Raw genomic sequence first — 24,814 nt, forward strand, 5'->3', positions numbered from 1 at the left:
CATGTGCACACACACGTGCTGTGCTCAGGGGCCACCAGAGGTCCCAGCCAAAGCCCTGGGCCAGTGGTCCTCCACCGGCTGCAAACGGGAAAGCAGTGGTATCCTGGCTCCTGCCCACAGGGGTTCTGACTTCGCTGGTCTGAGGTGGAAACCAGACCTAAGAATGTTCCACGTGCAGCCAGGTTAGGGAACCACTGCTCTCCTCACTCCTCCCCGAGCCCCTCCTGCCCCGCCCCACCTCTGTCTAATCCAGGCCACCCGGGGCCCAGAGGGAGGACAAGCTTACAAAGCCTGGACTGAGGGACACACTCACCAACCCACAGCAGCAGTCTCCCCATCTCTGCAGTCTGAGGGCTGCGAGGCTGGAGCTCGGGGCCGTTTATATGAGCAGCCCCAGGTGACAGCACCGTGGGACAGCGCCGGGGCGGCCCAGCAACACATGTGCATGCACACACAGCCGGGGACAGTGACTAATGGGCTGCTGCCCCAGAGTCACAGCGACCCCAGCGCCTCCTGTCCTCCCTTCTCTGGCTCCCAGAGCCAGCAGAGCAGAACCTCCGGCAGATGGTGGCTTGGAGCGGCCGTCCCCACAGGCCATGGCCAGGGCAAGGCAGGGCTGGCCCCTCTTCCTGGTATTCGGCCCATGCCGCCTGAATAGGAGGGAGAAACACCACATGGGAGCAGAACTCCTAGTGTTACAAGACTACTGCGCAGGGGAACGTGTTACAGACAGTTTCAAAGCCCCGGCTTGGGACTCGGGCGGGCCTAAGCGTGCGTCCCAGTGCTACCGATGAGAAGTCCTACAGTCTTGGGCAAGTTCCTCAGCTGTTCAGGCTTCAGCGTCCACCCTTGTAAAATGGAAATAATCGCCCATAGCACTCAATAGGCTTTTAGAGGAGTTAAAGAGGTAACATCTGAGAAGTGTGAGGTCAGTGCTGGGCAGCCCCTAAGGGCCCATTGAATGGCAGTGGCCCAGGCGGGGGTGGGGGGGCAATGAGCTGCCCAGCAGCGCAGGGTTCTCACACCCAGACGCTGGCACTCGCCAGGCAGGGGCTCGAAATGGTTGGAGGGGACAGGACCAGGCAGCTCACTCTCCGCGTTACCGGAGGAATGACAGTCTGAGCCCAGTGACGCGCGTCAGCTGACACGAAGCGTCTCGGGTCAGGAGACAGCAGAGACTGGCGGGAGCAGGGGCTGGCTCAGTAGCCGCTGAGGGCAGCTGCGTGGTAAAGCAGACCCATGTTGGAAGGGTCTTCGATGTCTCAAGAGAAGACAGACAAAAGCCTGAATTTCTGTCCGAGCCGACAGTGACTGAGCCAGCGTGGGGCCAACGCCGAGCGAGTGCCAAGCACGTAAGGAGCAGAATGAATGCAGTTCGGACACCTGAGAGCCGAACTTTGAAACTACAACAGAGCCACAGGAAAAGTGAAATAGATCGGCGGCCAGGTGCCTTTGTGGTCCATCTGTTTTCTTCTCCCACTACAGAAGATCTCACTCAGGCCATGGGTAGGTCCCAGAGTTCAGGACCTGAATCTCGGGGGGCCGGGGAGGACCCCAAGTCAGATGTGCTCAGTGTCCATCCCCAGAGACTGACACAGTCACCGAATCCATGTCACCGAGGTACTAACCAGATGCCAATAGAGTGAATGAGGCAGAAAAAGAACACTGCCTAGTGGTTGAATTTGCTTCCCTTCCAGTGTGAAGAAACTGGGAGAAGCAACCTTTTCGTCAGCAGTTTGCTTGGGTGTCACAGAATGAGATCGATGAACTGGATGGGATGGGATGTTTCGGGCGAGGGTGTTGCGCTGAGGCTGGGAAAGCCTCATGGAATGCCCGCCCAGCAGAGGCTGTGTCTCCATCTGCTCCACAAATACTCCTCAAGCGTGTGCCCGGCCCCACTAGGTGCTCCTGGAGTGTCTGATTCCATGGAGATCGAGACACAGTCCCTGCCTGTTAGGGACCTCCGGGCCAGCGAGTGATGGACCCCGTGTGCGGTTCTCTCTGGGAGAAGAGTGTGACTCTCATCCCTCTTGGGTGGGCGCAGCGGGGAACACATGGGCCCCGCCTGCCCCCTCAGCGCCACCCTCCGTTCCTTGGGTCAGTGCGAACCTGAGTGGGGAGGTAACGCAGCCTCCTGAGAACAGCAGTGGATCGGGCTTGGCGACATCTGCACCATTGGGTTAGATTACCCCGGTGTGGCTTCTAACTCTGACGAGCTTGCTCTTGGCTGTGGCCCAGTTTCTAGCCATGGGCCCTGATTCTTGTTACCGGGTCTCTGCTTTGATTCCCCTCCCTGTCCCGTGTGCTGTACAGTTGTTGCCTGGGGCCTGGGGCCCGACTCGGTCTCACCGGGCTTCCGGGGCCTTGCCGGCTGTGTCTGAGGACCCCCTTGAGGTGCAGTGCCCGCCTCTCTCTTCTTCTGAGGCTCCCCTCACCCCAGCCCTGCTCCCCAGACTCCACATGGCTGAGATTTCCCACTGGGCCTGTGCCCTCCTACCCAGGCTCCTGCCAGGGGCGCTGGCTAGAACACTGTACCCATCTCAGAGCCAAGTTCGCTTATCTGAACCTCATTCATCTGCACTTGGGTCACTCCTCCGGGCTCCTATTCTGCTGCAGCGGGCAAGGCAAGACCGCAGACCTCACCATTTCATCCCTACAAAAGTGACCGGTAATGCGGAGAAGAGTGCCAAGCGATCACAATGGATGCCCGGGAGCGAGCTCTGCTTCATTCAGGGACGGCCGTGCCCGAGAGGTGGCGGCTCCGGCTCTGTGCGCCGCAGATGATGAATAGTGGGGTGCCCAGGAGGCGGGTGTTGGGAATCAGCGTGCCCCGTCGCTCTGTTTGTTCTCGGTCCTTCCCCCACCCTCGCCCCAAGTTCTTCCTGTCAGAAAATGCAGCCACTGCTTTTTGTCTTTGCACCCCCACCCGGATCCTAAATGCACTCCTCTCCGGGGCTCAGCCTGTTCTCACGGAACGAGAAGACATTTACAAATGCCTTGTGGGCGACTCCCCGAATCCCTGCACCAGTACGGCCTCTTCCGTATTTTCCAGCACTCAGCTAGACGGCGGCGTGGTGGTCTTGACCAGACCCTTTGGTAGGATTCGGAAGAGGTAAGCTAGCTCTCCGTAAGTGCCCACTTTTGATGGAGAATCCCAGAAAATGTGTTTTGGGCCCAAGGTTGGTCTGCTCACTTGACTTCTTCCAGAAAGCTAAAGGATGTTGTTTGAGGATTTATCTCTACGTACAGATCATTTGAATTTTAATGATGTATTCCACCTCGAAGCTGCAGGACACTATTTATGAGACAGGAGAGTCTCCGGAATACCTTGAGCACTACACCAACCCTTACTCCAGATAACCAAAGGGCATTGCAGGGTCCTGGGTTGCACTGTCTCTTAGAACAAATTAACCTCTCCTCTCCTGATGGGCACAGCTGTCTCTCTGGTTTGCACTAGTAATGGGACCATGTCATGAATAATGATGAAAAACTCCCTGGTGGCCCATTTTTGATGGAGAACTCGAGAAAATGTGTTTTGGGCCCAAGACGGGTCTGCTCACTTGACTTTTCCTCCCACAACCCTGCTGTATGGCCTGCTGGTGTTTCAGACATTTTAATTAACTCAAAACCGAGACCAGAGCGAGCCTACCTTTCTTCCAAACGCAGTTTCCTGCACGAGCGACTGTGTGTGTCATGTGACCCAGAGGGGCAGTGAGAAACCCACTCCGAGAGGTAACTGGTCGTGAACTCTCAGCGTCTGCCCCACACGCCGGCTTTCCTCCGGTGCCCCTGAGCTTCCCCAGAGCACATCTAGGCACCCAGTGCATGCCTTCCTGAAATGCTTAGGCAAGTACATTTTGGGACAAATCTTCTGTTTGTAGGTGTAGTTACTAAGTCACACCACTACTGAAACACAAATGCGAAGGCACAGTATCCGTGCTGTTCGAAGTGAGCAAGGCCCTGCCTTTTGAAAACCGCAGCCTTCACTTCCAGGTCTGGCTGTGGCCTGTCGCGGGGCCCTCTGAAGATAAATGAAACTACAGGGACGCCCCCACCTGCCCCTGCTCCACCCCCCCGATTTCCTGCCCTTTCGAACATGCCGCTCAGAGGAAACAGGGACGGAACACAGAGCAGGCAGGGCCCAGGTGACTGCGGCGGCACTGATGGCAGATGTGACTTGCTCTCACGGGCCCGGATCTGAGCCCGAACTGTGTGCAACAGCAACGTGGCTGTTCCAAGTTTCCCTTCTCTGACGTCACTTCAACCACCTTAACCCACACCTACCTTTCCTGGGACTCTTAGTCTGTTACAGCTTTTCTCTCTGCCACTCAAAGTCTTCACTGTCTCTAAATGATCACAAATTTTAAGCTTTTACTTCTGGGAAGAACTGAAGGGTCTCTACCAATTCACTCTATTTACACCTAAGAACACTGAGAGCTTTCTTCCCATCTCACCTGGAACCTGGTAGGTCACATGACCACAGTCCCCACGGACTCCCCGGAGGGGACTGGGAGAGAGGTGGAGCTTGGCAAGGGAAGCTTTACTTAAAACAGTGTCTGTATTTCCTCCAACTGCCCCAGTTTTGAGTGAGTGTAGCTACGCTAAACTTGCAAAGCACATAACTGATTATATTTAGTGCTGCTACACTCGGTAACTGATCCTTGACTTCTAATTGGCAGGGGTAGCCGGTCCACCAACCTGAGGAACCCAATGTTTACCTTAAGTTCCAACCAGCTACTCTGGGGGGCTGGGAAGTAAAAAAAAGGGGGGGGGGGCTGCAAGTCTGACACCCTGACAAGTGAAGTACGTCTAACCATACAGAAGACACGCTTCAAAGGACAGGCCTGCAAAGCCTGAGCGTTTTCTTCACCAGCCAGTATTTCCGATCCTCTTTCTGATGCCGTAATTCAAAGCTTCTGTGCCCTCACACCCAGTATTCAGACACCCCGCATCCACAGAAAGGGGTCCGGAGGCAGGAGGGGTGAGCCCCAGGCTGCGTGCAGGTAAGGAAAGTGGCAGCGTTTCTCTGCACGTCTGCTCTGGCTTTACCTTCGCTGAAACGCCGCTAAGCCCTCCCCCGCACCCCCAACTACCCCCGTGGCATCTGAGACAGAAAGACACCCATCTCGCACGTACACAACTCCATGGGAGGCGGGGAGGCATCACACAGGCACCAGTCACATTTTATTGGGCCAGAAAATGGATTTCTGAGTCAGTTCAATGGCAAGATGTGCAGAACCGTGGTGAGCGATGCGGCTCTTCCTCAGGGTGAGGAGGGTGGATTTCCGTGAATGCATGAATGCGGCACCGCCCACACCCGCGGTGGATCAGTCTACTAAAACGCTCCGATGTCCGTGAGTGGCCTGCGAGCTGCGTCCTCCAGTCCAGGAATGCCCACGTCCCACACGCCACCCAGTTGTGGCCAATTCCTCACGCACAGCCACATGGGAAGCACAAAACCCTTTTGTGAACTCTGTTTCAGGGTGGTGGGGAGGGTGAGCCCCAGGAACAACGTGGGATGGACTTCTTATCCCCCCTACAACCAAAAACTATACACACACACACACACACACACTCAGATGTACACACCAACCCATCTTCCAGGAAGGTTTTCTTCCCTGCGACTACAGGATCCCAGCACCCAGACACCCCCGGCTGGGAGACACGCCCAGTGATGCCCAGATCCGGGCGTCAGCCTGCCTCGGAGGCCTCCGCACGGCCTCACGCACTGAGGGGCAGGGGCAAAGGGCGAGGCTACTCCGGGGGGGGGTTTGCCTTTTGTCTTCAACCCGGCCTACTCAGCGACACTGTTAGGCCCCGGGGCTGGGGGAGCATCCGTGAGCACCACGTGGTGGATGACCCGGTGGTCCCAGCCCACGGTGGTCAGGAGGGAGTGGTTGAGTGGAGACCACGTGACATCCCTCACGAAGTCTCTGTGGGCTCTGCTTCGGAACCTGGAACAGGAGAGTTCGAGTGAGGTAGGGGGCAGGAGGGAAAGAACTCGACACACCCACGCCCACACCCACGCCACCCGTGGGTGTGGGGCTGCCGGCAGGAGAGCAGCGTGGCTACCCTCCAGGGTTTCCTCCATCCCTACGGCCCCGGACTCAGGGGCGACTCCGGCACAGGCAGGGGTGTGGGCGGCCCAGATCAGACGGCACATCGAGGCCAAGCAGCAAGCACACTTCAGATGTTCTGTGGGGTGCCTGTCCCCCCAACAGGCTGCATTCCGCTGTGGTTCTCTCTGCGGAAAGGGCAGCCCGCCCTCCGGGAGACAGAACGCCAGCCCTAGAATCCCACCCGCCGCCACCTTCCTCCCCTCCCAGGGACAGAGCTGGTTGTGCGCCGGCCGCAGGAGCAGGGCGGTGGCCTTCAGCCAGTCCCCTTGAAGGAGGACAACGCACTCTCCTGCAGGAGGGGAAGGAGCCGGCCCCCCGCCCTGCCGCCCCCCCCGCCCCCCACACTTACACCGCGGACAGGCCCGAGTCCAGCAGGGCGAGGGAGCAGTCCTCGCTGACCGACGCCAGCAGGGGGGCGCTAGGACGGGAGGGGGGGTGTGAAAGGCGCAGCCCGTGGGACCCGACACACCCTGCGTGGCAGCCCCCGGCCCGACCCCTGAGTCGGGCTACGGTCTGGCTGCTCCTCGGGTCCCCGTCACAGGGCCCACGCAGAGATGAGGGACACAGGGGAGCCCCGGGTGACACGCAGCCTGTGGCTAACCGCCCCGCCCGGCCCCTCCCTGCAGCTCCAGCCACCACCCAGACGCACGGGCCTTTTAGCCACGGCAGACGGGACCGCACCACCCAACAAAGGGTGGCAGACGGCGGACGCTCTGAATGCTCAGGAGAGCAAACCCACTCGGCTAGGTCTTGGCCAGAGCGACCCTGCCCCCTGGCTGGGCCCGTTCACGCCCAGCAGGCCCCGGTGACAAAGGACAGTACCTGTGTGGGGAGAACACCAGCCCCGTGACGCACTGGGAGTGCACCGCCGAGCTGAGGGCGCAGCCCGCACTCTTGGTGTCCACGAGGGAGACGGTGCCGTTCTCATCGCCTGCAGAGAAGACAGGGCGCGTCACATGGGGGAGGGCCGGGGCGCCCGGGGCAGCCGGGCCTGGACCCGAATGCCCGTCCCTCGAGGCTGGACAAGTCAGCCGGCCGAGGACCAGTTTCCTCTCTGGGTGAGTGGGGACGAGCAGTCGCTGGCGGCTGTGGGAATTAAGTCAATGGATGATGAAGTGGTTGTTTTAACCACAAACCACGTCACCAGCACAGCACTACAACTACCCACAGTGTACCGGAACCCCCTCCACGGTAAGTCCTCACTAACGTGGCCCCCTGATTCTGTGAGTCTAAGGAAAACGACATACAAGGAAACCAACGTGACTGCAGGCGAACGGATACAAGAGTTACTTCCTAGGATGTCCCATCAACGTTGTAACAAACGACGTTGAGTGAAATGACATCACTTGAGGACCTGCTGCATAGTGAGTAACCCGTGTGCTCTGGGGCCCACTGACTTCCAGCCATGTCCAGGATACAAGAACCGGAACCAACAATCGGGACTCACATCCCCCGGGGGAAAAATCACCATGTTGCCCAAAGCTGAACTGAAACCACTTTTGGGTCCCCGCCCCTCCCGGCCCTCCATCAGCATAAGCCATCCGGTGCCCAGGCGCGCCGAGGACGAGGATGGAGCCTCGAGGGTGTGGAGCTGGCACTGCCCCTTCCCGCCCTCCCCTCCCCAGAGCCCCCACACGGCTCCTTTGTCGCCCTCACCGAAGACAAAGACTTCGCTCTGCTTAGGATGCCAAGCCAGGGCGGTAGGAAGGTGGCCAGAGGCACTGCAGCCTGCAGAGGACAGAGGAGGGGTTGGGGCGAGACCCGGAGCCCGGCTCCGAGAGGCAGCCTCCCGGATGGAGCCCCACTGAGGTCCGGGAGCGCTGCACTCGGTCCCCCCAGCCCACCCAGGCAGCTGTGCCCTCCTCCTCCTCGGCCCTCACAACCTCACTGGGCCACCAGCCTCCTGCCCTCTCCGGACACAAGTCACAGGCAGGTTTCGAGCATACGGCACGAAGATACCAGCTCTGGCCCTGTGCTGGCCCTTCCAGGAAAGGGGAATTAAGTCGCCCACCCAGGACCCAGCCCTCCCCCGTGGGGCCCACTGCACAAAACGGGGTTAGCAGACCCTCAGCAACAAAGAAAGCGATTGTGTAACTCAGGCCACAGCAGCGGGGCATTCGGCAGCTTGTCCTTCAACCCCGCCAGAGGCAAGCCCCTTCCGGGCGGGCTCACAGTACCGCCCGCCCACGGCCGGCTCTCAGACTCACCCATCTGCGACGCCGGCTTGGGGCAGCGGGTATCCCAGAGCAGAATCCGACTGTCCTGGGAGCAGAGGAGCAGAAAGGGGCTTCAGACCCAAAGCAGCAGCTGCGGGTCAGGGGGTCGCCACACTGGACACTGGCCTAGGGGCTGGGGAGCGGGGAGGGAGTAGAGGCCATGTCTCACCTCGCTGCACGAGAGAAACACCGAGTCCTGGTGGGGAGAGGCGGCAACACGGGTGACCTGCCCCGAGTGAGCTGCGGAGGAGAGAGGAGGGGAATCTGATGCAGGAGAAGCCGGAGGCACCGCCACCGAACAGCCCAGACCGCCCCCCTAACCCCGCCGCCCAGGGGGCAGAGGGAGGGTGTGAGCGACAGGCCTGGTCTCCGGATGCCATTTACTATGTTTCATGAGATACTGAATTAGACCAAACCTAAGAGGAAATGGTGATGGAGTTATAAAACCTAAAAAGGCTTAGGGAAAAAATCCAATTAGCAAAGATGATGCGAGAGAAATCAGGGGCTGAAGAACAGGGAGGAAACTCGTAGCTGGCCCCCCACTGTGCAGCAGTAACCTCCACCCCGCCGGGCGCACGCCTCGGCGGGGTTCTGGGCACCCAGGGTGTTAGGGGTGTCGCCCTCCTGAATGTCCTCCTTCCCGACAGTGACCGAGGAGCTGCCCGCAGTCTCTCCGGGCTCTTCCCCGCCTCTCCCTCCGCAGACACCTTCTCCCCCGCCACAGAAGGAACACGCAGCTGTGTCCCAAAGCTCGCCGCGGTACAGTGCTCGGCGGTGTGACCAGCAAACGTGCGACACAAAAGGGGCTTCTCCCCGAGAGCCGCAGAGCAAGGACAGAGCCCCCGGGTGAAACACAGGGAAGGGGCCGCCTTGCCCCTCCCACACCCGACTTATCTCCGTCTGTCTAAGGATGGGAATCTTGAGAAACAGGACAGATTCCTAGGCCTCAAGGCTCCTACTTGGGGAAGGCCAAGGATATGCTGGGGCCGGGTTTAGCTACTGCGCAATGCCTGAAGGAAGGGGCGGTGACGGTAAAAGGGCTCGAAGGCTGTGCCAGGACAGTGGGACTCTGGTCTGCAAGCCACAAGGAACCAGTGGCAGAGCAGAGGTGACAAGTGCAGAGACGAGTGCCACTGTCCGTCCGTGTGAGGTGAGGCATGGAAGCAAACGGGAGCACGAGCAGTGGGAGGGAAGGTCACTGCCACATGGAACAAGGCGCACAGGAACGCGGTGACCGACTGAGAGCAGAAGCAGGGGAGTGGAAGGTGACTGTGAGTGAGAGCCCCGGGTGGCCGAGAAGGGGGTGAGGCCATCAACAGAGGCAGGGAGTTAAGGGAAAGGACAAGGGACGGATGCCTGTGGAAGAGAACCAGCAGGCAGGACAGCAAGGGCCTGATGCCCCTGACTGACGTCCAAGCCAAGTCCAGGGAGCCCGATGGGAAAAACAAGAACGACGCAGCTGAGGCCAGGACTGGGAAGGAAGGGTGGGCACTCACCCCGGTACGAGTTCAGCACCATCTGCTGAGGCAGGTCCCAAACCTTGATGCTAAGAAGCAAAGGGAAATGGATACTTCAGTGGATTGCAAGCCCTCTGGGGAAACCTTACAGACACGCCGCGTTAGTCACTGGGTTCTCACGACGAGTCCGAAGCGTTATACAATAAGGCTAATCGGACGGTGAGGACACCCACAGGAGGCCCAGGGACAGGAGTGCTGAGGGCGAGGACCCACCAGAAGTCCTGGCTCCCGCTGACAGCCTGCGTGCCGGAGCGCAGCACGCTGACGCTGCACACGATGTCGTCGTGCTCGTACTTGCAGAACTTGCTGACGATGAGTGTCTCGTTCTCGTCCAGCTCCCACAGTTCGACAGCACCTGTCAGGGAGAGGATGCAAAGGGACGGAAGCAAGCTTGAATTCCACCAGGACAGCGACTCACTCCCGGGACCCAAGTAGCCCATCATCACTACGCTAATGAAGTAAGTTATTTCTATAATAGCGAAGTCCATATCGCTGGAAGGGTTAGCCTCTATGCCAGCATTACTCTTTTCCTAGTAATGGTCCAGACAATTAGGTGGGGAAGGCTTCTAGAAAAAGATGGAACAGCCAGTAAAATCCATTATCCCACTTCCAGTGAGAAAACACCGGAAAAGAAGTTCCTGGGAGAAAAGGACGACAAAGCTTCCTAATTATAGTAAGTATTTGCTGAACAGTTTCAATACACATGTCACGGAGTCTTAAAAAAACACGCTGAATAACTCAGTGTCTTGCACAGTGACTGGCTAAGTGCTGGAAACACCCCAGAAGTTGTCCTGAGTACATGAAGTGTTGAAGTTCAACTGTCAGAGAGGGTCAGTTTTTACTGTCCACATCTACCCGTCCCAGTGAAGCCTGCCAACACCCAAATTCTGTGTTTTTTTTTTTAAATAACAAAGTCTCCACTACTGAGTCTGACACTCAAAACAAAGAAAGCAGAGTAAAGACATTTATGAAGAAAAAAATGGGAAGAGACAGCACAGATTGGCTTGGTCTGGATTGGGGGGATACGGGGCAGGTTACATAGAAGGAAAAGCGAATGCAACCCCATTTCTTAATTTTATTGTGGATTTTGCTAGAATCTTCCATCCAGCCATTTAGAATCTCGGAAAAGGCATTTCTACCTACCCAAACCCAACACCCTCAAGCTCCCCCAAGAACTCAGTTTGGGGCATGAAAGACTGAACCTAGCCGGACCTGTGCCCCTTGGCCTCCATTCCCCCTGCGAGACTGAGGAGAAAGTGACTCACCTGAATCGGAAGCCACCAGGATACCTTTGTCCCCCACCCAAGTGAGGTCAGCCACTCCGGCCTCCGTCTGGACTCCAGCGGAGCAGAAGCCTTCATTGGGGGCGGCACAGGGGTCTTTGAACAGCCAGAGGGAGCCAGCCCAGCAGCGACCACTCAGGCTTGAAGCCCCAAGCAGGAGCGCTCCATCTAAAGGAGGTACAAGCTGTCAGCGCATGAGGCGTGTAAGGGCTCGTCTCCATGGCGACCGCACAGAAAACCATGCGGGCCTGGATTTGAGCTCAGGAACACGGGGCACAGTTGGGGACAGAGCTCAGCGAGGGAGGGACCAGGGTGGCAGGCGGGGCGGGGGCAGGCTTGAAGGACTAGTCTGGGGAAGGGTCCTCCCGAGCCGGGGTGAGGGAGCCCCAGGCCCGCGATCTCCGCTCACCCGACCGGTACCGCGCAGCCTCCAACTGCCGCTCCATACAGGCGGGCGCATTAGGGGGAAGGTTCCACTCGCGGGCCGCCGGGGGCACTACAGGAGGCGGCGTTTCCTTCCTCATGTCCACGGTTTCAATGCCAACCTAGACCCAAAGTGGCCGTCCGCAGGAGATTGAGCCCGGAGAGTTCCCACGTGGTACCTCTCTGGGCCTCCGCCCCTCTGGACTGGCAGGCTCTCTACATCTCGCGAGAATTGCTTCTACCTTTCATTCTGCTTTCCGGCTGCCGCCCTCAGCAATAGGTTCACCTCGCTTTGTGCTTCTTATCGCGAGAGAAAAAAATTCGACAGGAAGTTGAAGGGAACGAGAGTTCACGTTCTTTTCTCGCGATACTTGCGAGCGACCATCTTGCTTCTGCCCCTGACGGATTCTCTCGTCCGGGTCACCGGGACGCCAAGAGCTCCGAGCGGACCCTCGCGGACCATGCTGTCTCGAGTGGTACTTTCCGCTGCCGCCGCAGCAGGTAAGAGGTGCAGACCGTGGTCTGACCTGTCAGTGACTCTAAAGCAGCCCGTCTGGGGTTATATGGAGGGGGTGGAAGGAAAAGGGGCGAAGAAAGGCGCAGCGGGACATGGGCCTGAATGGGGATTTATTAGCGCCTCTCGGAAGGTGAGCGTGAGGTCTCGGGGGACAGGAAAGAGGGTTTGAATGGCCTTAGTGACCGGGCCCCGGGGGGACGGAGGAAGGGGCAAACCAGATTTCACCTTGACCTTGCTGACCTGCGCCTTGTGCATTTGCAGGCCCCTCTCTGAAGAGCGCAGCCCTCCTCGGACCAGGGTGAGTAAGAGGGGTGTAATAACGCCCCTTCGTCCTTGGTTTAGCATCACTTTTCGCTTCTCGGGGACCTTCTCTTAGCTTCGGGCCAGGAATGACCTTTCTTTAAGAAATTTTGGAACTCGTAAAGCATCATTCAAACATTGGGGCTTTTGTAACTGCCTGGAACAGCATCGTCGTATCACATAATGTGAAAGTTGAAGGGTTCAAATGATGTGTTCTACCTGAACTACAAACTGGTTTTGTTGTCTTCTAAGCCCCGCCCATCTCCCTGTGACCTTCAGCTAGATGTAACTGCCAAAGCTCCCATCAGAGTTCCTAGAGGAAGAATTTTTGCATACCCAAGAACACGTTTTTGCTTTCTTTTTAGTTAAATTTATTGGGGTGACATTGGTTAACATTAAGTTTCAAGCCCACAGTTCTCTCGTGCATCGTCTGTATATTGCACTGTGTGCTCCTTCGGTCATCATATATTGGGCCCCCTTTAACCTCGTCTTCCTTCCCCTCTGGTGACCTTCATGCTGTTGTCTGTGTCCGTGAGTTTGTTTTGTTAGTTCATGGCTTTCTGTTTCCTATCCCACATATGAGTGAGCAAGTTTGGTTGTGAAGTGCATTGCTTTTGCTCTGTATCCCAGAGTCTGACTTTCCCTGTCAGATCAGAAGAGTTAGAGAAATGCATTGACTCAGTAGGTATTTATTTGCTACTCATAGAACCAGAGATAGAAAGGTGAGTGAGGCTAAGTGCCTGCCTTTATGGAGCTCACACAGTCTACAGTGGGGGTGGCTATAGAGCAGTGGGTTAGAGCGAGGACTTCAGAGCTGGAAGGGCGAGGGACACCGGACCTCGCCACTTAGCAGCTGTGTGACCTCAGTCTCCTTATCTGCAAAGTGGAGGTAATAGCACGCTGTGGGTTCTGAAAATTACAAGACTTTATTTCCGTGAAACTGTAAGAACAGTGCCTGGTACATAGTATGTGCTTAGTAAATGTTAGCAGCTGTTGTTAATATTATTTCATAAAACATGTCAGTTTTGGGGGAGGAATTTCTGATTTTAGCCCTAAATCTTGCCAAATTTGGTAACTGTACTATGGCTAGAAAAAGTGGCTTTCCTCTACCTGCGGTTATTTTTGTGTATGCAGTAAAACGAGACCATAATTGACTGCTTCCAACTTACCAGAGGAAAAAGTAAGAGACTCCATACAGACTGATAAGTAATCATTATATGGGTAATAAATAAAATACACAAGATACACACATAACATACAAGGAACATGCTCGATTTCACCATCTTTCACATTCCACATCTCATACATCAGCAAGGCTCTCCACCAGCTGAGATCTGGACCCTGACCCCTTCTGCCACCACCACTGCTCCTGGGCATGGACCTCCATCAGCCTCCACTTATGCGATTTCAGGAGTCTTCACTAGTTTCCTTGCATCTCTGTCTTTCCCAGTGCAGCCCGTTCTCACAGTAGCGACAGGGATTATGTCCGTCCCCTCGCCCGAGCCCCTCCACAAACCCTTCAGAGTTCCCCATCCCACTTGAAATAAAATCCAAACTTACAGAACCCAGAAGACCCAAAATGCATCCATCCCTTCCCACCTCTTTATATATCTCCTCCCGTTGTCTTAGCTCATTCTGTGGTTACAGTGGTCTTCCTGCTTGTCCTTTGAAAACTGCTAGCATATTTTTGCCTCGGACTCTTCTCTCTTTCCCCTGGTCCTTGGCTCACCTGTCCTCAGGCCTCCCACCAAAAAAAAGCCTTCCGCCCACTCCATTGCTCCCTCTCCCCTTCCCTTGCTCCTTCTTTCTCCATGGGATTTAGAACAGCTGCCTGAAATTGCCTGTGGGCCTGTGCATGCACACCCCACACCCCTGCTAGGGAGTGGAAGGTCAGGACTGGGTCTGCTCACCGCCGTGCTCTCAGGGCCTGACATAAGTACCGAGTCAGTCGGTGAATGGTTTGTGGAATGAATGGCCGTTAGCCCAAGACTGCAGAGACCTTTGTAAAGGATGTCCTCGAGGTGTTCTGAAGGCTGGGTGGGAGGCATGTCAGACAGAAGGAGTGGCACGAGGCATGTTTTTATTGTTTTGTTTGTTGTTGAGACTGTTAAGTACTTTCATATGGCTAGAGGGTAGGAGAGAGAAGAGAGGTGAGGGTATAAAATTTGACAGGTGCTGAATCGTGTGTTATATGAGTTTGTTTTCTCTAGGCAGGAGAGAGCTTGCTGGAGTTTCTAAGTCAAATTTGCATTTTAAAAACTTTGGCGACAGTGTGGAGAGGGCTGGGTTTAAGGGGTATTTGACCAGAAGAGAGGAGGTAAGGGCGCGAACTAAGCCAGCCAAGTGGGAAGGGATTTGTGTCAGCCTAAAGGGAGTTCTTTAGTGCTGTGATTAAAGTCAGTGGTTCCCTCCACAGGACTCTTGTCACAGTCTGGAAACTTTTTGGTTGTCACCCCTGGGTGGGAAGGTGGGGGTGCGACACTAGGTGCCTGCAGTGTGTAAAGGCCGCGGAGACGCTGCTGGTCACTCTGCAGTGCACGGAACTGTCTTCCGCAACAAAGAATTGTCAGTAGTCCCAGGTGTCGGTGGTGCTGAGCTTGAGAAAACCCTGATCTAAATGAAAGAATCTCAAGCATGGTTCTCAGGTTTCAAAAGCTTGGTAGGGTAGCTAATAAACTGGGAGGCAGAAATAATATTCACACTATACTGTGCACCTGAAACTAAAACAAAATACTATTGAATATAAATTGTAATTGAAAAAAATAATATTCAAGAGACAAGCAACTAACCAAAATCAAAGAAGTAATGTAAACTGTTACATTGCACAGGGAAGGAGGCACGGAGAGTGGGGAGGGAGGACAAAAACATGCTGGGTATGTGAGGGAGACTAAGCTTGATAGCAGACAGGGAAAAGACTAGGGTACTTTATTTCATCAGAAACTTAATGAGATACCAGTTGCTATAATCGCTAACAATGCAGTCTTAGACTACTTCAACACAAGAATAGCTTGCAAATCTGTAGTACAACAGTTCAGTCCTAAAAATGGCAATAGTGAGTTCAAAATGTCAATCTGTGGAATGAATGCTTTGGTCATGCTGTACTGGTGAATCGGTTCTGTATACCTCGTTTTTGTAAGCAAAGCCACCGAGCCCCTTGTGGCGGACAGTCAGGAGCGTGAGGGAGTGAGATGTTTAACCCAGATGCACGAGCGTTACCTTTCTTTCAGAGAATGGTGTTAGAACCAACGGAGGGAGGTTTCCAGGACGTACGCAGCTATGCAATTCAAAGGTGAATGTGATTAGATCTGCCTGACACTGAAAACCCTGTTTCACATAGTGTGGTTGGTCCGCACCCTATCACACAGAATATCAGAGGTCAAAGCTCTTGCCAGGGAGCGCACAACACAGTGGGCGTGTAGAAGCTGACTGCTTACATAGAACTTTACCATATGCCAGGTGCTATTCTAAACGCTCTACATGTACTGACTCAGTTCTCACCAGAGCCCTGCAGGATGGTACCCTTTATTCCCACGTACGGGAATTGGACAGTACAGAGTTTAAATCGCTTGCTCAAAGTCAAGTGGCAAGTTTAGGACTTGAACCCGGGTGCTGTGGCTGCCGTCCGTGTTCTCATGTGTTTCAGTGCTAACAGTAGGCAGACAGAGTGCCAGACAGATGACTGGTGAGACTGACCAGTGGGATCCTAGTGTTGGGGAGGAGATGACATACGGCTCTCCCAGGTCATTTACCCTTGTCACACAGCTGATCATTCGACCCTAACCTTCCCGTTCCTGGTCTCGTCTCTCCCTGTTGTGACCGTGGGAAACTGCCTCCGTCCTCACCCCATTCATTGTTCCTGCTGACTGTCCCTGCACTGAGTTCTCTTTTAAAGAATGGGCGTTGAGTTTGCACAATTGCTGCCTGCAGGGTGTTGCAGGCAACCAGGATCTTCCACACTGGACAGCCAAGCCTGGCCCCTGTGCCGCCTCTTCCAGAATATGGAGGGAAAGTTCGCCACGGGCTGATCCCCGAGGAATTCTTCCAGTTCCTTTATCCTAAAACCGGCGTAACAGGTGAGCGTTTGCCCGTGCGGGTGGCACGGTTAGTGCTAACCCAGGGCGTTAGTGGCCTCTGACCTCTTAGCACGTGCCATGCAAGTCAAGTCAGCAGTTGTGGAAGTAAGCTGTGGGAATGGCTCTGTGCAACAGGATCTTGAGTTACTGTGACTTGTCTTTGGAATACATTTGTTTGGGATTTTAACATTGTCTTTTCCATCTGTGGATGTACCAAGTCCATCAAATGGTCCAGGCACACAGTGGTGAGCCAGGGAGCCAGCCATCACGGGTCACAGATTCAATTGCAGGATACACAGTACAGAAATGCGGAACTATAGGCTGTACTGTCAGATAACAATGGAAAGAGCGGCAGGTTAAAAACCAAAGTGTCCCAGGTTCGATTCCCAGCCAGGGTACATGCCTGAGTTGCAGGCCATAACCCCCAGCAACCGTACATTGATGTTTCTCTCTCTCTCTCTTTCTCTTTTTCTCTTTCTCCCTCCCTTCCCTCTCTAAAAATAAATAAATAAATAAAATCTTTAAAAAAAATAAAGCATGAAAACAGAAATTGGGCCGTATTTATCCGTTTTTCCCCTCTCAGAAAAGCATAAACTGTTCTGAAACCTTGTATTTTCATAATGTAATGTGTTTTCATTTAACATTATTTAATGCTTACAATAGTCCTATGAAGACATTTTTATTATCCAGAAGAACTAAGAAACTGCACTGGCTGGTATGGCTCAGTGGACTGAGTGCCGGCCTGTGAAGCAAAGGGTCGCCGGTTCAATTCCCAGTCAGGGCACATGCCTGGGTTGTGGGCCAGGGCCCCAGTGGGGGGCATGTGAGAGGCAACCACACACTGATGTTTCTCTCTTTCCCATCCCATCTCTAAAAGTAAATAAATAAAATCTTTAAAAAAAAAAGAACTAAGAAATCAAGAATTTGCCAGGGTTTATTCTCTCTTCGTGAGTTGTACTTGAACCCAGGTGTTCTGAGTACCGAGTGTCCTTGCCCCTGCACGCACTGCCCTCCTTGCTGAACCCAGTACTGCTGGGACGGAAACCTTGGAAACCGGAGGCTTTGTTTTTACCCCCCTAGGGAGCAGCCTAAAATAGCAGGTCCCTAACCAAAACTTTTGCAGGAAACATTAGTGTGCTTGGAGCTTCATTAAAACGTTACATGTGACAGGCCTTTTTTTTTTTTTTTTGCAAATTCACATTTACAATCTATTATATTGAAGGGGGAATTTTTTACTTTTTTATTTTATTTTATTGTTGATGCCATGACAGTCATCCCACTTTACCCCCTTCTCCCCCTACCCCCCCATGCAGCCCACCCCACCGCTTCCACAGCCAGTCCCCGCACCATTGTCCTTGTGAGGGCAAATGTTTAAAAAAGTAACTTGTAACTTCGTGTGGGAAACTCAGGGTAAAATATATTTGAGACTCTAGTTGACCCTTGACATGCGTTCAGACTGCAGGGTCCACTTACATGCAGATGTTTTCCCATAAGTACTATAAATCTTTTCCTTACGATTTTCTTTTCTCCTGCTTGTTTTGATTGCTGAATGTAGTGTATAACCCATACAGTGTACAAAGTACGTGTTGATTGACTGTTTGTTACTCACTGGTAAGGCTTCTGTCAGCAGCAGGCTGTTAGTGGTTAAGTTCTGTGGGAGTCAGAAGTTACATGCGGATTTTGGACCAGGTGGTGGGGGCAGCACCCCTAACTTCCCTATCACCCACCACGTTGCTGCGGGGTCTGCAGTACAACCCTTTCATTCTCGGCAGAGCCTCCCATCCACTGGTGCTAGTCTTGCTGGGAAACACTGGGAGAGCTGCCCTGGGGGCCTGCCTTGTCTCTGCGCAGTGTTTTGTGAGGGGAAGAAAGATAGCTATGTGGATGTGAAGCATTGTGATTAGGAACCGAGAGTCCTAACACTTAAATTTTCACTTTATATAGACATACTGTTTTATAGTTGTGGGGTTTTTTTAACCTTCAGTGCCAGGTTCCTGTTCAGTAAAAACGGGCAGGAGTGGGTAAGTTCTGTCCCGAGCAGCGTCCCATTCAGTAAGTTGTGCGTCTCGCTGCACAGATTCCTCCTAAGAGTCACCTGCATCTTCGTGGAGGGGCTGTTTGCTGCGCAGCCATGCCAGGCCCTTGACGCCGTCATTTCTGTTTCATCGGCCCTGGGAGAGGGCCCTGTTCCCGGGTTACGGAGCAGGAAACTAAACGCCGAGGTTGTTTGTGTTGATCAGCTCTGTACAAGCCGCAGAGTCCCCTTTCCTCCAGCCCAGATCCTTGCCTCTCAGCTCGGCTGGGTGTCTTCCAGTCCGCGGTTCCTCAGTCGGTCATGGCTTCACTTTGCCCGCCACTGAGTGAATACAGAAGTACCTCTCCGTCTTCCCCTTCTCAACCAGGCATATCCATCATAAAGTAACATTTTCTTCTTCTAGGACCCTATATGCTCGGAACTGGGCTCATCCTGTATTTCCTGTCCAAAGAAATATACGTGGTCACTCCCGAGACCATTTCTGCCATATCAACCATAGGGCTGCTCGTCTTTATGGTGAAAAAGTACGGCGCCTCTGTCGGGGAGTTCGCTGATAAACTCAACGAGGTAAGAGCCGCAGACCCCAGTTCCCGCTCTGGGCCGCACTGGGCGCATCAGGGCCGTCAGGTGGTGTTTTCCTGTGTGTCTGTGTGTTCGATATAATTGGAAATTAGCCTAATTACAATGTGTACACTTCTAGGTATTGTTAGTTACTAATTTGAGATCAGAAGTTTAAGGATTTGTGCATTTTTTCTATATGTATGTTTCCTTGTGGGTGATTTTATAAATGAGGGGTATGACTTTGAGGAACAATAAAATGGATCTGTTTTTAGAACCTTGGTGCTTTCACTGATCTTTGTTATAAATACCATAATTGCAGCAAAAAATCGCCCAGCTAGAAGAAGCGAAGCAGGCTTCCATGAAAGGCATCCAGGATGCAATTGATCTGGAGAAGTCGCAGCAGGCGCTGGTTCAAAAGCGCCATTACCTGTTTGATGTCCAGAGGGTAGGTTTCGGAACTCCCTAAGGGGAGTGAAGTCGCTCGTCCATGTGCACATGAAGCAAATTCAGAACCTGTTACCTGAGGAATGGCTGAGTAGGTGGAGCGTGTTTCATTCAGGAAAGAGAAGATGGGAGGGGTTGGCAGTTACTGCTCTGCAGGCATTGGAGACCTGTCCAGTGGGTAATTGATTAGGATTATTACTCTGGAATTAGGAAGAGTGCAAGTTATGAAAGAACACATTTCGGATCCACACAAAAGGAAATAGTCGTTAATTTATAGCTGATTAAAAAATAGTATTCACTGTCTAAGGCATGTCATGAGGACACGTATTTGCCATAAGACCGTCTGATACCTTCCATTCCAAATTCACAGAGCAGATTCGGGCAGCACTGGAGCTTTTCGCCGTGGTCAGAGCACAATTAGGTTCTAAGACGTTTCGTTTCTAAAGCAACGTCGGGAACATACGAGTTCGGGTGTTGTGTTGTTCGTTGCTTTGAGCCCGGCACTTCCTGCCTCGTGTTCCAAGTGAGGCTCCTGGCGGTGGAGCGTCCGATACAGGAGCGCCCGCGGCGGGAAGGGGAGTGTCCGCGGGGCGAGGCTCTGGTCCCCTGATGCTTCTTGTGGTCTCGGCGCCGCACGCGTGCCAGTCACTCGGTGCCGGTGTTGGGACCCATTCGAAGACTTGTGCAATTTGAACCCCTACTAGCAGCTGTCCAAAAGTCTATAGTTTTAAAAACAGGATCCCCAAAAATTCTTAGGTGCATAAATGTTTGACAACCTCTTTCCATGCATATTTAGGTTACGAGGAGAGAACGCTTTCTGTCTCATGTGTAATATGTACACACAAAGAAAATCTGACTTTTGAGGATGTAGTTTTTTCAAAGGAATCAAATGCTAGTCTCTAACATTCTTATCATGGAGTTCTCCCTCTGCGGAGACAGCGGCAGGGCAGGGCAGGGCTCTGGGATCGCAGCAGAGAACAAGGCAGAGTCTGCCGTCATGGAGTCTACGTTTTAGCCAGAGTTTGAGAGGACAGAAGGAAAATCTATTAGACGTGAGTTCAAGTGGCAGTAAGCGCTATGCAGAGCAATGAAGGAATGTTAAAGGGCAGAGTGTGCAAGGAGGGAGTTCCAGTTTCTGTGGGCAGTCTGGAAAGGCCTCCGGTGCGGTTCCTGAGCAGAGGCCTGAAGAAGCAGTGCTGCGAGCCGTGTGCATTCCTGGGGGACAGCGTTCCGGGCAGAGGGAGGAACAACTGCAAGGTCCCATACCAGGAAGCTTGCTCGGTGTAGTGAAAGCAAAGGAGGGAGGCAGGTGCGGCTGAAGGAGAGCAGGTGGGGTGTGGCCGGGCGAGCCCACGGAAAGTCCTACAGGCTCCGTGAGAGCTTGGAAGTGAGCAGAAGGAGAAAGTCGCTGAGGGTTTTAGGCAGAGACATGATGGGGTTTCCCTCCTGTTTGAAGGGCCACGCTGGCAGCCTTGCCGCAGCCTCGGTCTCAGGCGCCCGGGTCTGAAGTGCCCGCGGCGTGGTGGAGCAGAGCTGTTAGGACTGGGATGTGTGAGTCTGGGCCCGACGGGGAGACGTGCGGGCTGCACTTCCGGGGGTCCCGAGGTGACAGGCGGCACTGGAAGCTGTAGGACTGGGACGCACAGGGAAACTGTGGGTGTTTCAATTCGTAGTCGCTTACGTTCAAGTGATAAAGGGCCTGAGAATTTGCCATAGGATGTGGCCATGTGGAGGTTCTTGGTGGCCTCAGTAAGGGCTATTTTAGTGAAGCGATGGCAGTAGATTGGGGAAAAAAACAGAAGGAAAGAAATTGGAGTCGGTATAGACAACTGCAAAGATTGTCAAGGAGTGTTACTGTAATGGTGAACAGAGGAGTTAGCTAGGAGGAGAGGGTGTGGCAGTCAAGGCAGTTTTTTTTTAAAGATGGAAAGCACCATTACATGTGAGCATGTGACAGAAGTTAGCAGAGAGAAAAGTCAGTGCAGGGAAGGGGAGGGAGGAATTTGCGGGAATGATGCCCTTCGGGAGACCAGGGGGCCTGGAGCAGAGCGCCCCAGTGGCCGGGCTGTGAGAGCGTGGGTGGGTCAGCCACAGTCACGTGGAGGAAGGCAGGATATGTGAATGTGGGGTCAGGTGGGCTGTCTCACGTGGTGGCAGAAGTTTGTGGGGAGTCTTGCATTACTTCCTTTTCTCAGTGACGTGGCAAGGAGGGCCATTCGCTGGGAGTCGAAGGCAGTGAAGGAGATGGAGAGATGGGAGCAGGAGAGCAGGGGCGGCGGGAGGGGCCTGAGGACTTGTGCTTGGAGTGCTGGGGGCCTGCTGCAGGTGAATGTACCAGGCCTTTATATCTGACAGGCAGACCTGGAAGGAATCTCATCACAGACTGGCCGATGAAAACATTCCTACCACCAGTATTAATTTGATACTGTTCTGGAGGCAAGAGTTGATATGATTAGAGAAGAGAAAGTTGATTAATAGAAAAAGTAAAGAGTATCCAGCAGTATTCTGAAAAAGTGAATTCATGGGGAACAGTCCTACCAGATACTAAGATTCACTGTAAGATTAGAATGAACTTGAACCAGTGCAGTGCGGTGTGAATAGAAAGGTTGGCCAACAGGTGAGACGGTTCGGATGGACCTACACACAGAGGGAGGTTGGGTAGGAGGCGTTCTCATCGTGGGGGCGGAAAGATGGGGGCCCCTCTGTCGATAGTATAAAGTTGGTCTCCTGCCTTCCGCCTCGTACTAAAACAAGTTCCAAATGAATTGAAGATCTTGAGAAATGGAACCATAGAAGTAGACAGAGAGAACGTGAGAAGCGATACGGCACCCTTGGCATTGACGGGGCCTTTCTGATAAAACCAGCAGAACCCAGAAGTGCGTGCGTGGTGACAGATGGTGACGGGACTCATGCAGCGGCCGTTTCACGGCGCATACAGATGCTGAGTCGTCATTTGTACATGTGGAGTTACTGTACTGTTGTGTGGCAGTTACACCGAATGAGAAAGAACACTCAGAAACTGGGAGAGGCAGGATCCTCCGAGTGGAAGTGATCCTTGGGCTGTGCAAACAGTTTTCATCGTTTCTTACCTCTGCTTCAGAATAACATCGCCATGGCCCTGGAGGTCACCTACCGGGAGCGGCTGCACAGAGTGTACAGGGAGGTGAAGAGCCGCCTGGACTACCACATCTCCGTGCAGGACATGATGCGGCGGAAGGAGCAGGAGCACATGATAAATTGGGTGGAGAAGCACGTGGTGCAGAGCATCTCCGCACAGCAGGTACGCGGCGTTGGGAGCTTCTGGAGTTGTGGCGGGGCCTCTCCCGAGCACCGGCTGACGGCCGTGTTAAGACCGGAGGGGCCGGCCGGGAGACCTCAGCCTGCAGACAGGCCCTGGCTGCTTCTCCTGCGGAGTGCGGCCTAGAAACGGCTGCATGTTCGCGTGCTGGCTTCTTCCGCCCTCAGGGTCTGGTTAGCGTCCCGCACCTCAGAGGTCAAAGCCACAGGTGGCTCAGAGCTCTGCCTGTTACCGACTTGTGTCCGGGTTCCTCATCTGGGAGCCGTCCACCAGTGTCGCTCACTCCTCCGTGACTCTCAGCGACTGGGCAAGGCTACTTCCGAGCCTCTTCCGCCCTAGGTCCTTGACGATTATTCCGTTTCCTCTTCCTGCCACTCGTTTATTGGTCTGGAACAGAAATGTTTTCCATTATTTACCTGAACTTGATTTCCTTTTTAAAATTTATATTTTTTACTTACTTATGACCTAATTTTCTCTTTTCCAGATATATAGTATATTTAATGAGTTTTTTTAAGAAACCATCTTTTACATAAAAGTACTATATACTTACTAAGAAACTTGGAAAATACAAAAAAGTACAGAAAAGAAATCAATTATTTCCATCCCCAACATTTGCCATATTCCTACTGTTCATTAGTGTGGTCTTTAGCGGGTGGTCGCCCATGCAAGCAGCTAATAGCTGGTCGTACGGGTTAACACCAGGGGCACGTGGTTACAGGGGCATCTGGCTTCAAACTCTGTGTAGGTTTCACTTGTGAAAGCTGTGAGCCAGGGGATTCTAACTGCAGGGGTGCCTCGGCACGTGTTAATTCGTTCTGGAACTTCTGACGAGTGCCCAGCGACGAAGCATTTTCTCTTGTGGGGCGGTGTCTTGAGTCGTACAGGTTCCAGCAGACGCAGTGAGTCCTGAGCGAGCATAGGAGCTGAGACATTTTTCCTCGTCAAAAGGCCACAAGTGCAGGGTGTGGCGAGTTCTGAGATGTGGCTGTAAGTCCCTGGATTTGCTCAGAGTCGCATCTTCCCTGTGTACATCATTAAGTGATTCCCGGTAGTCTGTCGTTCTGAGCCAGGCGTTCCTCTTGAGGGTGCGGAGGAACCCCCAGGTCCCGCAGGGAGCACCCTTGAGAAGGCCGGTGTCAGGCCGCCTTGGGAAGGTCTAACCAGGTTTCTCTTTCCTCGTCACAGGAGAAGGAGACGATCTCCAAGTGCATCTCGGATCTGAAGCTGCTTGCAAAGAAGGCCCAGGCGCAGCCGATCATGTAAATGACCCACCCAGACTGGGACGGCTAGAAACCCTGACTGAGCGGAAGCGGGGCTGTGGCAGAAGCTTTCCGTGTCGCCTCCTCCTGGAGTCCAGCTCCCTCGCCTGAAAGTGAGGAGCGCGAGCTCCCTCTCGTGAGGGAATTAACACAGCCTGTTGCCAGGACATGTTTCTTGCTCCACATTTTGAATCATCCAATGATCATTTTGGAATAAGCAGTGTGCTTTTAATAATGTTTGGTGCCTGGCGAAAGACTACCGAGTTATCATTTAAATTTGTAATTAATTCTGTCATCTTACAATAAAGGGACAGTTGAACATGGTTTGTCAAGTTGTGTAATCTTCTGAAATGATGTCTTGACATTTGTTGTGTGGGTAAGAATTAAAGATGCCATTGAACCGATAACCTTGTAGGGAAGACTGTTACCGGTGAGCTGCCTCTGGCTGCCTGGTAGGTGGTGGGGAATTTAGAGCCTTTTAGTGTTCTTTAAATAACTAAAGGAAATGCTGTACACAAAATCGTATCACTGACTTTATTATCAGTTTTGTAATATGTCTGTAGAAAAAATTAGGGACTCAATATGTTGTGAAATCATTCTGAAGAATCCAGCAGGCAGCCCTGGCTGGTGTGGCTCCGTGGGCTGAGTGCCAGCCTGTGAACCAAAGGGTCCCAGTTCGATTCCCAGTCAGGGCACATGCCTGGGTTGCAGGCCAGGTCCCCAGTAGGGGGTGCATGAGGGACAACCAGACAGCCACATTGATGTTTCT

The 24,814-nt window shown here is 53.5% G+C and overlaps 2 protein-coding genes across 2 annotated transcripts; one reads left to right on the forward strand and one right to left on the reverse strand.

The window, feature by feature from the left end:
* Positions 1–5,154: 5,154 nt before the first annotated feature.
* On the reverse strand, positions 5,155–11,828 carry WDR77 (WD repeat domain 77). The gene is made up of 10 exons (XM_028502760.1): positions 11,545–11,828; positions 11,118–11,303; positions 10,066–10,207; positions 9,832–9,881; positions 8,505–8,575; positions 8,327–8,381; positions 7,776–7,847; positions 6,942–7,050; positions 6,469–6,537; positions 5,155–5,954 (listed from the first exon to the last, which is right to left on the reverse strand). Exons 1-10 carry the CDS (start codon positions 11,657–11,659, stop codon positions 5,795–5,797), a joined length of 1,029 nt encoding a protein of 342 aa, XP_028358561.1. The 5' UTR covers positions 11,660–11,828; the 3' UTR covers positions 5,155–5,794.
* A 73-nt stretch (positions 11,829–11,901) lies between these two features.
* On the forward strand, positions 11,902–24,371 carry ATP5PB (ATP synthase peripheral stalk-membrane subunit b). The gene is made up of 7 exons (XM_028502905.2): positions 11,902–12,059; positions 12,337–12,373; positions 16,303–16,448; positions 18,887–19,050; positions 19,364–19,489; positions 22,589–22,768; positions 23,972–24,371. Exons 1-7 carry the CDS (start codon positions 12,020–12,022, stop codon positions 24,047–24,049), a joined length of 771 nt encoding a protein of 256 aa, XP_028358706.1. The 5' UTR covers positions 11,902–12,019; the 3' UTR covers positions 24,050–24,371.
* Positions 24,372–24,814: the final 443 nt, after the last annotated feature.

The sequence above is a fragment of the Phyllostomus discolor genome, chromosome 14, assembly GCF_004126475.2.
Source record: "Phyllostomus discolor isolate MPI-MPIP mPhyDis1 chromosome 14, mPhyDis1.pri.v3, whole genome shotgun sequence".
Classification (NCBI taxonomy): Eukaryota; Metazoa; Chordata; class Mammalia; order Chiroptera; family Phyllostomidae; genus Phyllostomus; species Phyllostomus discolor.

Coding starts and splice junctions, on each gene's coding strand:
- WDR77 (XM_028502760.1), bottom strand. CDS start 11,659: ATGAGGAAGGAAACGCCGCCTCCTGTAGTGCCCCCGGCGGCCCGCGAG. Junction 8,576..9,831: donor GGTGCTGAACTCGTACCGGG/GTGAGTGCCCAC, acceptor TCTCCTCCGCAG/CTCACTCGGGGCAGGTCACC. Junction 5,955..6,468: donor GACTCGGGCCTGTCCGCGGT/GTAAGTGTGGGG, acceptor CTCCTGTTCCAG/GTTCCGAAGCAGAGCCCACA.
- ATP5PB (XM_028502905.2), top strand. CDS start 12,020: ATGCTGTCTCGAGTGGTACTTTCCGCTGCCGCCGCAGCAG. Junction 12,060..12,336: donor TTCCGCTGCCGCCGCAGCAG/GTAAGAGGTGCA, acceptor GTGCATTTGCAG/GCCCCTCTCTGAAGAGCGCA. Junction 12,374..16,302: donor GCAGCCCTCCTCGGACCAGG/GTGAGTAAGAGG, acceptor TGCTGCCTGCAG/GGTGTTGCAGGCAACCAGGA.